This window comes from Metopolophium dirhodum, chromosome 8 (genome assembly GCF_019925205.1).
Source record: "Metopolophium dirhodum isolate CAU chromosome 8, ASM1992520v1, whole genome shotgun sequence".
Lineage (NCBI taxonomy): Eukaryota > Metazoa > Arthropoda > Insecta > Hemiptera > Aphididae > Metopolophium > Metopolophium dirhodum.
This window is the reverse complement of record NC_083567.1, coordinates 33,263,168-33,280,060: the sequence shown is the minus strand read 5'-3', so window position 1 is coordinate 33,280,060 and position 16,893 is coordinate 33,263,168. Positions and strand designations below refer to the sequence as shown.

Sequence of the window (16,893 nt, the reverse complement as noted above, 5' to 3'; positions counted from 1 at the left end):
TAGTAATGCACACATGGTCCACAACACAGGGAGTCGAATAGAAGCTACTCACATAGAAAGAAAAATTTTACGGAAAATTCACGGTCCTGTTCAAAACCAAAATGGAGAGTATGAGACGAAAAAAATATGATCTTGAGAGGTTATATAAAAATCCAAATTTATAATTGATGCAGAAGTTTGGTAGAAGCGTGCAATACGCTTGAAAGACTATGTAGCACTAAAAAAAAAGAGAGAAAAAGAAATATTGTTTAGTTAATTTTTTAATAAAAACAAAACGCAGAGAAACAAGTTTGTATTTGTATATGCTGTTTGTCTATAGTATACACTGTACAAGTGTGCAATTAAATTATATTTCTAATATAGGTACTGATTTTTTTTTTATCATAAGTCATAACTCATATGAAATATAAAGAAAACAATGAATGACATTATTTTCAAGACGATTTTTTTCATATTGTTAACGTTTATATGAATATATATGGTATGAAACACGTCAAACACTCTAGGAATGTACAAAGAAAGATGACTTCATCGAAGTAAACTATTTGAACCCCGAATAGAAAATTGACGATTTCTGTTTTTTTTTTTTTTTTTGAAGGGTCATTCAACTTTCACTATTTAAGTAAATTCCAAGAAATCACCGTTCCTTTTTGTGAACGTTCAGTGCTTATTATTGATTGACAATATTAAATACAACTTATAAGTCAGAAGATTACACGTTTAAAAGATTATCATTAGGTAATACAAATATATGAACAAGGGACGTTTATTTATTATTCATTATATTTTTTAATTACAGAGAAAGCATTAAAAAATCACCCTAACCAGTAACCTAGAATCGTCGATTTAATCGTGTTTTACAGAAACACAAACATTCACAAGGCATTAAATATAATAAATAATCATAGTTTCATGATTCGCCGAAATAAGGACGATCGTTAAAATAATTTGTTTTTACTCTTTAACATCGCCCATAGATACTAGGTAAGAATATTATTCGACGATCAAATTTGATACACATGAAATCGTTTATTGTTGTATTTTTAAAAAAATCTTACGGACCATAAAATTAGTTATTTTTGGGAAGGAATTGGCTGATGTCAGTTTACAATAATATACATATATTATTTTATTTATGTTAAGTGTGAGATTATCATCATATTCATCAAATCAATAGAAATTCGACATGATTTTTGAATCACGTAGTTTGCGAAGTGATAAAATCGGTAATGAATATAGTATTTAATATTACATATCATGTACAATTAAGTACCTACTAAATAACGATGGTTGATGAATTTATTATTTTTAAATTTTGTACCGATATTATAAGGATGTATACACTTTCTTTATGATTAATTTATCAACACGATGCAATATGATAGTATTATAATATTATAATATTATGTATAATATGAATAAACATATTAATGAAATTACAAACGGATTCAAATGATTTCTACAAACATAATTACTTCAAAAGAAAACGATAATACTTATGTTTTAATAACGAATTTTTTAAATAGCTATACTCAGAAAAAGGATTGTTTAATAAAAATAATATAATAAAATAATTTGATTTTTCAAACTTTAATTAACTATTATGTTTTTATTATGAATAATTTTTTTTAACAAATAATAGTCCTAATAATGTACCTAAATAATGAATACTTATATTTTCAAATGTTATGATGAATTTATTGAACTTTTCTAATCTCATACTTAGTTAAAAAGAAACAATATTATAAGTAGGTAATAATTACCCTTCTTAAATAAATCTTAACTCATAAATAGTATAAATTAGATCGCACGCAAACCCAATAATATAAAATTTAACTATATACCTAGTATAAGCCGTGAGTTAATTTAAAAACTAATTAAAAAAATAAAGGTGGGTCCAAGAAGGAAAATTATAAAACTTGTTGTGCCTACTATCTTTAAGTAATACAAAATTTGCTATTTCGTTTATTCTAAATAAATTTTTCTTCCAGAAAATAATTTATTTAATAAAAGTGAAAACATTCTATATGGTTTAAAAATAAATTATTCTACAAAAAGTATAGGTCAAAAATGCATTGATTATACAGGACCTAAATCGTTTTGTTCGCTAAATATTAACGTGAACAAATATTTAAGAGCAAATATCACATTTAATATTAATAAATACATGTCATTCGTTATTATGTGAGCTATTATCTATTTTATAAAATGTTTTAAGTAGTATATAAATTATAGATTTTTGTATGTACAGTTATTATACTTAGGAAATCTATTTTTATTATATTTATTTATCTACTGTAATTATAATGAAAATATATTAACTATATGATGTAACGCTACCTTAAACTCAAGCTTTACTCGACCTTAATATATTATACCTGACGTAAATATTTGTATGATATTTTAATAAATGGTTTTACTAAATAAACAATTTTAATTTTAGTCGTTTAAAAACCATCTAAAAAAAAAATCAGGTTTTCAATCATATTTAGTTATAAGTCTTGATGTAATATTATAATAACTAGTTGGTAAAACATGTATCTACAAACACTATTTACTGATTTACTCTATGAAATAACTTTTCAGAACTATATAATAGTTCATAGGTAAGTAATTAATTTGTAACAGAAAATTATAAATTTTTTTTTTGACACTCATAAGTTCGAACGTCTGGAAGTGAGTAAATTATATTTGATACATTTTATAGTTAATAATAATAATAATAATTTATAAACAGACCGACTACAATGATTAAAATTAAAGTATTATAATGTTTATGTTGATAACTAAATTCGTATATTATTAACTTAGTTCTGGATTCAAATACAGTAACCAGAGAAAGTTTTAATGCTTAGTTCATATTTTCCGGTGTATTTTAGCATACTTTTAAATTAAATGGTCCGTCACCGCACGGACATAATTTTATTATTCTAGTAACCTAAATAACGTTTTTTAAATGTATATATCTACAAAACAATAACAAAAGATAGAACTTAACAATAACCAACGGTTAATAAACCTTAGTCATGAATTATAACATAAATGTAATATATTATAATATGGTTACAACTTATTGTGTTCTAAACCACAACGTGATACATAAACACATATAATATACGATTCGATAAATTACGCTCTCCAACTATATTTTAAAGGCTTAAGAAAACGTAAAAAACTAAAAAGAAATGAGTATTAAATAGTAAGGTTTCTTAAATGAAAATTTACTAGAACAATGATACCTATATAATTTACAATATACATTATACATATTATATGCATTATAATTGCAAGTACAAAATTAAATACACAGAACAAATTGATATATATTTTTTTAATTTGGAAATATAATAGTAGTCAGAAAGTAATTGGTGAGAATTTGTTTATTTAAATATTAATTGATTTACCATCAAACATTAACAATGAATTTAGTATAAAAACTATTAATTAATTAAATTAACGTTATTAAAAAAAATTTAATAGCATAGTATTTTTATAGTTTATAAATATTTATTAATGATTCCTAATTGATAATTATTTATAAGATAGTATACAATTTCATAAATAATTAGGTATTGTTCTATGTTTAATGATTATGGAATAGTATTGTTTTTGTATTAACTTTCTTTAGTCCATAATTTGCATGAATTATAAGAAAGTCTAATTTTTGGGTTAAGCCGGTCAAATATATACAATTACGCAAAAATTATCAAACCATAAAGCATAAAAACTGTCCATATTATCCAAAAATTAATCTTATCTGATGAATTATTAAAATAATTGGTGGACCTTATCTTAATTATCTAGACTTAAGGCTAAAATAAGGCTACTGCAGTAGGTATAGTATCTAGACCAGATATTTTGAAAACTATGTTAAAAACATTTAAAGAAAATAACATTGAATATCAGTGTTCAACGATAATTATATGCAATATGAATATTTCTTGGTTAGGCTAAAATGCGATTTAATAATATATTATCTGTATGGATAATATTGTTGATACGATAACCATATCAAAATAATTCAAGTTTAAAAAAAAAAAATGCATAATAATTGTGATTGTAAATTTTCAATTTGAGTTTTGAATTTTAAATTATTAATGATTATTTATTTATAAAAATATGGTAATTATAGGCGTTAGTCAAGATAACGGAAAAGTACATACAAAATATAATAACATAGACATGAAGTCAATTATAAAAACGTGTTATTGCATGTGGTACATACTACATACTACAATTTATTTATTAGTGGCGTTGAATATTGGATCTTGAGAGGAATATTGAGAGGTGGTCATCTCTCAGATTTTAAGAAACAAGCGGGCGGATCTGAATCAATTATTCGAAGTTTTGCAGCATGGATGTATTCATTCGTCCATGGTCCATCATTACAAATATTGTAATCGAATAAATATTTTAATCTAACTTTAGGGTGTCCATTACAGTTATTATTCCGGTTAATACTTAATACGGTTAATTCGGATGTTTTGAAAACATAATTCTGGTTATATAGATTTCGGGTGCTGGAATTTTTAATGTATTTTAAGGGTGTTACAGGGTCAGATTAATTCAGGGGGCAGGCGGTATCCGTTTCTACCAAAATAGTTTCTATATTATACAAAGACGTAATACAAAAAGTTTATTAAAAATATTGATGTACCTATTATAAATTGTAATAAAATAATTTTTATATAAATATAATTCAAGAATAATAATAATAACTCATAACTCCGTACAGTTACCGAAGTCGTGAGTTGTTTAGTATTGGATTTTACAAAAACATTAATAATTATGCAAAGTAAATATAGTCAATATATATATACATAATAAACCATAAAATATCATGATGTGTAATAATTTTTAATATGTAAATAATATATATGTATTATGTATAAAGTATATTGATGAGTAAGTATCCGATAAATTCATGAGTTAGTGACCGGTACAGAACTACAGAGTTATATTATTATTGCTATAAAAATGTAACTGTTTTTCAATATTTTAAAGTATATTAATGAAAAATTCTACAACCGTTTAGTAGTATAGAAATTGTTTTTGTGGAAACGAGCATTGGTCGGAAAAAAGGGTACATGTACCTTACAAGTGTACTTTTGAAGGAAACGTGTCACGACCCTTAGATAAATAGAAATGGTATAGAAAGGTATTATATTGATATGAAATTGCGTGCAGAGAATACAATCGACGGCTGATTACTTTTTAATGGATGGTGTTGATTTGCGATAGCTGATAAGGAGCTGAGTTAGGTATTGGATAAAAATTCTAATGGTTACCCTTCTGGCCACTCTTTACTTAAGTTCACCACGTTACTGTACAGAACACAACACAAAACATACACACATACACAAACTAATGTACCTATACGATGTACTATACATTATAATATGTATACTGTACAGTGTAGACGGCCACATGGTTAACCTTAACGAGTCAAATACCTAATTGTCATTGGGGAAAACTATAACTATGAGCGGAGGGTGAACACTTCACAGACCGATGCCAGTTTAGGTAAGGAGTTTGTTAAAATCATTTAGATTTAATGTTTTGTTATGAAAATATTTCAACGTAAATGTAACATAAATTAAATATTTGCGCCAATGATGTTCAGTTTTCATAAAATTATTTTTAACTTTACTTTCAATTTAAATTGTTGATTAAAGTTTATAAACAATACAGTCAAATCCGCTTATTACGATGTCAATATTATACATACATAAAAAAATTTTCTTTATAGGCATTTTAAAGCACAATATGGTAAAATTCTCTAACGTGCATATTTTGGTATGTCTAATTACAATATATATTTATAGGACGTGGATAATTAGCAATTCGTAATTATGTATATTATAAGAAATAATGTATAATAGTGTTGTTTAAAATCATCATAGTATTACTAACCTAGTAGGTAATAAATATTTTTTTTTTAAAAATCGTTTTTTTAAAAGTATTTGTTACATAAAAATTAATTTAATTACGAATTACGGACTACAGATGATAAAAAAAAAAATACAATAACATATATTATTTTATGGTTAGAAGATGCTTTTTACCCCTTGGAACTTTGAAGTTTTTCGAAACAGGCAGGCGACGATGATATTGGTAATATATTAATCCACAGATACACAGCACGCAATAAAACACATTCACACAAACACAACCATAATATTATTATAACACGACGGATAAAATATTAAAAACAACAAAGATATTTTATATAGAAAAAAAATATATAATAAACAATATATTTTATACAGAGATATTGTTTATTGAAACGTGCCAACAGACGAAGCGAAAGACTTCAGTCGCAAAGACAACTGTACGCAGTGGATGACTGTGTGATAATAATAATATCATTGACTGCGGTCGGCATCGAAGAAAAAGAAACGCGTGGCGGTAGCGAAAACCAGTCGTCCGGAGGCGATGATGTTCTATACCGATTTCTCAGCAAAATGGAATAACGTAAGCACGCGAATATTATTTTATTTCCTCTTATAATTTTCCGCCATCGAACAGACAGGAGGAGACTCGATGACCTGTTTCGATCACAGTCGACGCTCGCGCGGCATTTCCGTTCGCCACCACCACGCAAAATTTTCGTAATTAGTACCTGGCAGTTAGCGTTACCTAACCCTACCTCTAATTTAACAGTCTTCCTTTAGTAATTTATTGTTATTGACTATTGTATATATATACATATACCTATACATATTATATAAATTGATGTTTGTTTCAATAAAAGTTTGTTATTTGCTCTGCTCTCACAAAAATTAACATTTGGCTAACGAAATTCGAATATTTTTTTGTTTAATTAAATGGTTATCATTGCCCATTGGTTACAGATATTACTATAATAATAGTAAAAATATGGCATCCATAAAATTTTTTTTTAATGTAATATATTATATAAAAATAAAACAAAAATTAAAATCAAATAGGTACATATGAACACAATTACAATTTGCTTAAACAGTTTTTGCTATGTTGTACGCATTTGTAAGACGGAGACAACACATGCGGGTGTGACATCCTCTTAGCGATATTGGATTTAAGTCAGCTTTTAGGTAAGTATTTGTTCGTGTTTACATCAAACAATGTCCAGAATTAAGAAGTGGAAAATCATAAGATTAATCAGTTATTTAGTTTACATTATTATATATTCAACTGAATCAAAACGGAAAACGATAGATTAATTTTAACCTGGACGAAGTCAGCTAATACAGCTAGTATTACATACATTGATATTATAGTATTTAGGTATATAATCCATTAATCAATGATATTACTGATTACTTATTATATACCTATAATACCTATAATTCTTGCGTATTGTTAATAGAGCGAAAATTAGAACAACCGTAATTTACGGATACGGCCAAGTCTATTCGTGTGTGATTAGTGTCTTAAGCCATCTTCAGGTTTTATCGAACGGATGACGCGTATAATAAATATAATTAATAATAACTCGGTGCCATATGTACGGAGACTTTCTTGACAGAAGTCAATAACAATTATTTTTCTGTTCAATTTCACTCGTGTTATTCTATTATGTGTATATAATATATATACACACAGTAATAGAAGAATCTTGACAATTCCGACAACAGAGTGAAATTTAACAGATATATAGTGTAGCCAGTGTAGGTATCGTAAATTATATATAATGGGGGTGGGGACTGGGGGCTATGGAAGATTACTTAGCCTTCTTTAAAAACCTAGAATACCTACTAGAGAAATTTAGTTTGTTGTGGAAATGTCCACCAAGCTACATAACTTGTACAGTACAGTCCTCATAATGTATGATTAAAATTAAAATTAATACAATATTTAGAATGAGTACGACTTTTAAAAAACTGCCACATTTGTTTGATCAACATTATTTGATGAAATATGTACTGAAAAACAATTTTTTAGCTTTCTTTCAATTTTTTAACTTAACTTTACTCTTACTTTTGAATTAACATCATAACTTTGATTATAATACGGCATTTATGTAGTACACAGTCAATTATATTGTGTACAATAACTGTTATAGGTACAACTGAAAAATACTTAACAATTACTCGGTGACATCATAATATACAATCAAAGCACTCATTGATAAGAAGTAAAAGAATAATTGATTTGGCGTTATGCAAAGTATATTATAATAATATCTATTTTAAGTAAATAATGAATGTATATTTGATATGCTTTATAACAAAAACACGTACTTCGTAAAATCCAAACGTAAGTCATTAATATTTGTCGTTTAATATTAATCAATATGAGAAATACGGAAATTTAGGTATTTTAAACGTTGTATTTTTAACTGGCGGAATAAATAACATGATTTTTTTCAGTGGCAAATTAATTAAGTTTTAACATGTTAATAAAATAGTGACCTATTAATTATATAAAAATAATACAACAATACGAATTTACAGTAATGTAGGCATGTAATTCATAAAGAGCAGAAGTGCAGAACACTTCCGTTTATAGTCATTTTACAATAACTTAGCGTATGTGTACCTACTAAATATATAAAATACAGGTCATCTGCTAATTAATAAAAAAATATATATATATTATATATACATTTATTACCCATATAATCATTAATTGAAAATTTAGACACTATAAAATAAATATGCGTAAATTGAAAACCAAATAGGTAATATATTATTCACACACCAATAATTATAACACTGTTTTTAATTCGTAACGTGATTAGATAGGTAAGTGTTATCAATGTATTTTTGTGCCATAAGAATTGCAAATGTTAGATTCTAAAAGCGATTTGAAATAGAAAATAAAAAGATAATGAAATAGTTGTTTCAGTTTTTGATATTTTTTTTTTCGATAGTCATGTTTCGAATTGAGTAATTTAAACATGCACAAAGCATCATCAGCGGTACCTATACAAATTTCAATTGATGTTTAATATGTAACTTTTAGAGTACTGTTTTCATAGGTATATCAATATCACTAATAATTGATTTAGACGAAAACAAAAAATTCAAACGTTATAGTAAATTGTTTGATTCCCAGAAGCATAATTGTTTAGACTATTTTAATATAGATTCTATTCTTAATTCTAGAATTAATTGTACCTGGCATTAGACACAGCATTAAGGGGGGCCAAAGAGGGCTTTAGCCTCCTTAAAATGGTCCAGCCTCCCACTGAAAAATTTAGCAGATTACAGAATGTAACATGTTATTTTAATAAGAGCTAAATTATTAAGCATCAATTATTATCTTTAAATGTCGATAATTTGAATGAATACCCCTTTGAGTATTTTGATAATAGTTTTAAATGTTTTTTCCATACCGAGATGATAATATACTATATAGCACCAACATTCAGAGGTTTTTAAATAGCCAATATGTAATAATATTATTGTACTAGGTTAGTTTATTACATTTAGATTTTAGATATTCCATGGTTATATAATATTATGTTACTATTTATCAATGCCTTTTATTTTTATAGCATTTAAGACGCTTTCTCTCTCTGGCCCACACGCAACATAGACAAAGCGCATTTACGCAGAGTAATTTTTTCTATGTTTTTAAGTAATCTTAGAATAAAATCACCCATTACAAAAAAGATAGAGAATAATATTTTTGAGGGAATGACATATTATTCTCTATCTTTTTTGTAATGGGTGAAATGACTCTATGATTACTTAAAAGCATAGAAAAAATGATTCTGCGTTAATGCGTTTAGTCTATGTTGAGCGTGGGAAAGAGAGAGAAAGCAAATAGTGTGCTGACATGTTTTTTATGTTGCTGAAGTTATTGTTTATAATACGCCTACTCAATATCATATGGTTATACCGTCTATCAGACATCAGTGTATGCAAGTGTTGTACTATTATACAAGCAGTATTTTTATAACATTGTTAATTACTTTAAGTATTTTAAAAATTAGTATTATTGAGCCCTCATATTATAATACATTTCAAGTTAATAAATTTCAAATAGACAACATATTTATGAAATAATGAGATGTTTTAAATTACTTATTTGATTTTCATAATTGTATAGCATCCAGAGAAAAAAAAATTCATTTAATTTATGGCACGCAACTTTTGAACAATTTTTTGTAAAGAAGTAATGCAGGTAGTTTGTTTAATTTGTTTATAAATGTAATGTAAAAATACTACGTTCATATAAAATTGATATTTGTAATTGAAATACTGATTATAGGCTAAAATACATTATAAAATATATCAATATAAATACAATACACTTCGGTCAACAACAACAACAACCAATAATGACAATAACGCTTTCGGTATCACGTTTAAAAATAACTCGAAAACCTTAAGCAGTCATTTACTCGTGTTATCGTTTTTTGTTACTTATTTGTGTGGGAATAAACCTATTTGTAGGTAGTTGTATTTCTAAGCTAAAAATTATAAAAATTATCTCGGCAATAGGATCAGCCGAGAAAAGCTTTCTGGGTTGTCTAATATATCTATTGAAAAGCCAATATCGGATACAATAAATTATGATAACATTATAAAATAACTCAGCTGCAGCAAAATCTAGAAAACATGATGTTAATTATCTTGTTAATATGTACACATTTTATATATTTTATTATAATTTAATTTAAACACATTGACACATGAATATATAAATATATATTTTTTTATGTACCTAACTATTTCATTTTAATATTATAACTTTAAATACCTAGTAAACCACACAAAGTTGTCTTTATGTAATATAATATGTCGACTGACATTGATATTAAAAATAAAATAATTAGATGTGAAGTGTTGAAAATAAATTTGTTATGTTAGGTTTAATATATGTGAATATTACATCATCTTACTGGTAAAAAAGATCAATTTAAAATAATAAGGAATATGTTTTATTTGTTATTCATAAATTCACTAGGTATCTAGACACCAATTATAAATCAGGTAGAGAAATCGGTAAAAAACAACAAATAATTTTAAAGATATAAGTAGGTAGTAGGTAGGTACTCAAGGACATGATGATACATAATAATGTTATGTGCTGATCTGGTATCAATAACAACCACCATAATATTAGGTGAAGACTGTAGTAGATCATAGTTGTAATTGATTTGAGGTTTATATCAAATTTCAATATAAAAGTAATAATGTATTCAGATGCTTTGGATATACCTATTTACTATAAGAGATTTAAATTTTATGGTTTTAAAATATATATTTATTGCCAATAATAGAATTATTTTTACACATAAGATCAAGTTAACATCAAATTATATGGACTATTAGCAATAGCAATCATCATGGGCCAAACGCTATCCTGATTCTGATGTGTTATATAGCCGTATTTTAGTAAATATTTATAACTTTTTATGTGAAAAATATGGGAGTTGTTATATACCTAAACTATAAATTATTTATGAATTTTAATTAACAAAAAAAAATTAATATAATTATTACATATTTTTATTGATTTAAGTAATTTATCAACTATTAAATATTCTTTTTAATTCAACAGAAATTAATATTTAGATATAGGTACATGTGTTACTTTTTTACACTTTAATATTGTGAATAAAAAAATAATAACAATACTAATAATATAATATTTATAAATTTAATAAAAAAATTAACATTAAATATTTTTAAATGATTATATTTAAGAAAGTCATTGTCGGTATGTAAGATTTTGTTCAATGTTAAATTTAATAAAATATATAAAATAAATTAATTTTAACTAAAGAAATTAGGCTTAAATTATATTTTTTAGTAGAACTTATAATATGGTGCTACAAAGTAGTACAAACATTTAGAAGTTTAAGATACAATTGACAATTTTTATTTAGGTACTACTAACCTCTGGTGCCATCCAATAAGGTGTTCCTACTGATGTGTCACGTCGTCCCATTGTAGCTCCTAAATGTGAAGAAACTCCAAAGTCGACTAATTTCACTTGTCCATCTTCAGTCAAAAGAATATTATGTCCTTTTACATCACGATGCATACAATGATTACGATGTAAGAATGCTAGAGCCTTATGAAACAAAATAAACATAATCAATAACTATATTATAGATTATACAAATTAGGTAATATTTAATTAGTGAATGAACTATAAAAAAGATCTCGAATCAAACAAATTTACCTGTAAAGTTTCATGTAAAATATACGCAATTTGATCTTCGGTTAATTGTTTTCCTTGGGCTTTAAGCCCATGTACCAAATCGGTCACCGATCCTCCTTGACATAGCTAAAACCAAGTTTAAAAATAATATAATTGCTTTTGAAAAATTAGTTAAATGTATTAAATTAAAGTACATCCAAATTTTTGCATTAAAAAGTTGTAGTATAATATCTTGATTATAACTTATAAATATACTTATTTTACCTTAGATTATGTTTACCTACAGAAATATGTTGAAATAGATACATATACATATCTAATGTTTTGTTTTTATCATAATAAATTAATGGTGATAAATCAATCAGGTACAACCTTTGGATTGTTACATTTAACATCATTATTATAAATTGTCAATTAACTTTAACCCACTAAACTGAAATAATAGAATGATATATCTCATGTAAGATCAAATTAATTTTTTTAAATCAGTAGTTATAAAGTGATATAATACATATTTGAAATATCTAATTGTAAAACTAAATAAGGAGGTATCTGAACCTAACAAAATAGATAACATTCCTGAAATATGCTTATATTTCAATTAGTTTTAAATTGTAATATTAACTAAAATATTTAAATTTGCTATTGATTACTATTTAGTAAATATCATAATATAATATATATGTAATTAGGGACTAAACAAATTATAATTTAGTTACCTAATTTAATTATAAGTTCAATAAAACTTAATAATAAAAGTAATAGTATAATATGATATTGATACATATGTTTATATATGCATGCCAAAATAGATAGGTATGTCACCATGTTAGCAAATTTGTGATACACATCTGGATCATGCACCACCGCATGCCCTATCTATCATAGTTGCTTCCATATAACGATAATGACGATCAATGAAATGTGGAGAATTATGAGTACAGAGATGGTATCAAAAATAGTTGGATGTACTAACCGGACAAAAACTGGGATTTTGCTAACATAGCTACCATACATATCTATTTTATCACGGGCATATAGTAGAAGGTTATTTAATATTCCAAATTAAGCCCCTTATTATTACCTATATCACATATTAACACATTACTTTAGTCATAAGTCAAACTGACAAAATTAATATAACTGTTTTACTGAATATAGATATAGATTTGTATTTTAGTTTCTAAAAACTATATTTGATAGGGTTAGGTAATGTGTAAAAAAATAAAAATGTACACCCATTTTTAACTAATAATGAAATTGTTACCTTCCTAATTTTATACTTACATATAAAAGCTTATTCGACACTAACCACTAACATTTTTTTATATATTATTATGGTAGGTACCTATATAGGCTATTCTATACTTTATTCCCCATAAGTTTATCCACTTTTTTTGCGCGCGCAAAGTATGGTGTAAACGATGTGACAATACATTTCACTATGTATACACCATGGTGTTTCAAGAAGTGAAACTGTAGAACTACAGTGAACTGTACTGTCACAACGTTTTCACCCTACTCTGTGTGTGCAAAAAAAAGTGGGTAAGCTTGCGGGGAATATACATAGCTAAAATCAAGTGTGTAGGTACTCAAAATAAGCCTTACCTCCATAACAAACCATAATTGATCATTGAGTTGTTTAGAACCTTTAACAAAATAGATTCCATGAAATGAAGGAATGTTTGGATGCAGACTGAGGTCTCTCAATGCCAAGTATTCATCTTCAATTTCTTCTTCATTGCCTGTGATATCTTCTAATATTTTAATGGCGACAAACTCTCCTATAAAAAAAAAAATCAATTCAGTACATTAATGTTTCTAAATTGGATATTTTGTTTGTTTGAAAGTAAGGTACCTACAGTAAGGTTAAATATTGCATACACCCTATGGTATGATATTTTGTAAATACTATTATACTGTGGTGTGCAGTGAATACAGGACAGATGAGAATGATGTGTATGCTTTGCTACCCTCAGAATTTTGTTACATTACTTCTGTTGTTATGAATAAGATGAAAAGTTTTTGTAAAATAGATAGGTATGAGATAAAAAAAAATTTAATAATACAATAATTGTTCTGTGTTACCTACCTATTATTGAATCTAAATATTATATGGGTATAATGTGACTTACGTACCTTTAAGTACCTACAGTATGTACTTTACATATTATATAATACATGTAAAATCGATCGTGTATAAACAGTGAAATACCATGACCAGCATGACCCAAAACTATTTGGAATCATTTAGGTACCCTACCTATTTATTCTATTTACAAAACAATAACTTAAAATGTTGGTTTAGATTTAGTAGTTTAACTAATAGGTGTCTGCCATTATACATTTTTATGTTATATTATTGTTATTATTAGGTAATTACAGAGTCAGCCGTAAGGCGGAGCGAGGCCTCAAAATATAATTTTTTATAACGTGAAGCCCAAATTGTCATACAAATGCCAGAGGCAACGCTGGCCCTTACTTAAGGCCAGGTCTGATTAAGTATGTATTAATATAATAAATTGTATAAATATAAATTTAACATTGTAGGCATCACGTCTTGAAATTCGGGTTGGCGCATTCCTGACTACCTACCTATATTCTATCATTATTTATTGATTTAAATAAACAATTACCGGTGGTTGTGTCTTTGGCTCGGAACACTTCGCCGTAGGTGCCTTCGCCGATGAGCTCATCAATAGTGAACCGGCCATCGGGACTGGGCACCGAGTTCAAGCCAAACCGCTGACACATTCTGTAATAGTCCATCACGGTATCCGCTGCAACGGACGACAATCATTTAGTACGACGGATCGGCGTAAGCTACGAGGACGGCGGAATACAATGACGACTACAAATGGCGATTTAAACGACGATGGCCGTTGACAGTAAAAACACTAACGATACATTAAAATAAATAATATAAATATTTTAGCAAGCAGCTACAACTGGTGTTATTGGTGATTTGCAGCCGGAGGCCGAAGAGTCGCAGCGGTTCACTTATCACGAGCGTCACTAACAACTAAAACGCTTTCGCTTGAAACAATATTTGCATTAGGAAAATGAATATTGAATATAATATCATAATTATTATCAGACGAACATGGATTAGTGATTACCCACGACATTATTATTATTATTATTATTATTAATGTAACTGTTAGCGCGTATGTGTGCGTACGACGGTCCCGCGTGTTTGATATTATTGTATCAACAGGAGGTTTTGAGGGGATATTGTAAACAAAAATCACCTGGCCACCGCGGCCGCTGGTCTGACTGGTGTGTGTGCGTGCGCGCCGTGTGCCCGTGCGCGTATGCCGTGTGTTTTAAGTGCGTACGACACTCGGCACGTCGGTACGGGTGTTTGTACGATCTCGCGCAGACCCGCAGTCGCGCGCCCGCGATGCACATCGCAGAAATCGCCGGCGCGGAACGCATTACAGTGATGCCATTGCGCCGCGAGCGCCGGAAGTGCATTGTACGCGTTTTGGTTTTGTATTTGTTTTTATAGCCATAGGTATATTATTGTTTATTACAATACCAGCAGGCTGTACGTGCGTTTATTTTTTTTATGCAGAACGTGATTTTTGTTTTTCAACAGGAATCGGGCAATATAATATCGCACGATTGTTGTCTCCGTAAACATGTTATGTGGTTTTTTTTTTTTTTTTTAATTTTTCGAACGTTTTTAACTAGATACGGTCTTCAATATTCTACATTTCTGATATTACATTGTCCCTAATACAATAATATTATACAGTGTCGACTTCAAGTAACTTTGAGTTGCCCATCCTCGATATAGATTATAGGTTTCCGACGCACATTAAAATTGAAAGTTGTTGATAATTGTTTTACTGTTTAAATCAAAATATAAAGGAGCCTGGAAGTGGGAACATAATATTTATGAATAAAATATTATAAGTCAATATAGGTGTACCAACCTATACTCAATAGAATATATAATTATACCTAAGTGTTTTAAAGTCATCAAAAAAATATAAAATGTCTAGTTCCAGGGATATTATTCCGCCCGAAATTCGAATTAGCTATATAATATTCATAAGTATGAATCATAACATTAAATTTTATTATAATAGTAGATATAAGTCACTATCACCATTCATCTTACGACACCAGTGCAGCGTTGTTTTACCTACGCAAACTACCAAAATTCTCACGGCATGGTTTCGTTTTGACGAACCCTTGTCCTTAATGAATCGACGGTGATTTTTTTTTTGTTCTGAATTCCAATTAAGAACAAACCGTTTTTTTCTGACATTATATACGTTAGATGCATAAATAATATATTAGATAATGTTGCCAAACGAGGGTACCTAATAATTAATATACCTAGTTGTGGCGTACACATATATTTTAAATGGTTATTGGGATGGGGTGTTCATTAAAAATTATATATGTATAATAAAAAATAAATATTTGTAAACAACATATTTTATGAAATAAAAAATAAATAAAATATATATTTTTAATGCGCACAATTAATGAATTAAATACGTTGGTCAATTTTTAAAATACTTTTTACTCACAACTCTGAAGCACATCGACGTATGCCATGACACTGGATATTCATTGATTTTGCAGAAGTATATTATAATAATCTTAGTTCATCAGAATATTATCATTATTCGTTTATAATTAGGTACCTAGAAAGTTAAATAACACTCGTATAAATGTATAATACCTACAGAAGTTCGTGTGAATTATTAAAATAAAACGCGTAAAAAAAATGCATTTTATAAGTAAAATAAAATTCAAATATAACTATAT

The 16,893-nt window shown here is 27.4% G+C and overlaps 1 protein-coding gene across 1 annotated transcript in view; it reads right to left on the bottom strand.

The window, feature by feature from the left end:
- The window catches only part of LOC132950487 (myosin-IIIb-like), a 29,946-nt gene extending 13,932 nt beyond the window's left edge, over positions 1–16,014 (bottom strand). Inside the window, exons 1-4 of the mRNA XM_061021978.1 lie at positions 14,742–16,014; positions 13,714–13,889; positions 12,127–12,231; positions 11,839–12,015 (exon numbers count right to left, since the gene is read on the bottom strand). Coding sequence (XP_060877961.1) covers positions 11,839–12,015; positions 12,127–12,231; positions 13,714–13,889; positions 14,742–14,874 — 591 coding nt within the window. The 5' untranslated portion in view covers positions 14,875–16,014. The remainder of the gene's footprint in view (positions 1–11,838; positions 12,016–12,126; positions 12,232–13,713; positions 13,890–14,741) is intronic.
- Positions 16,015–16,893: the final 879 nt, after the last annotated feature.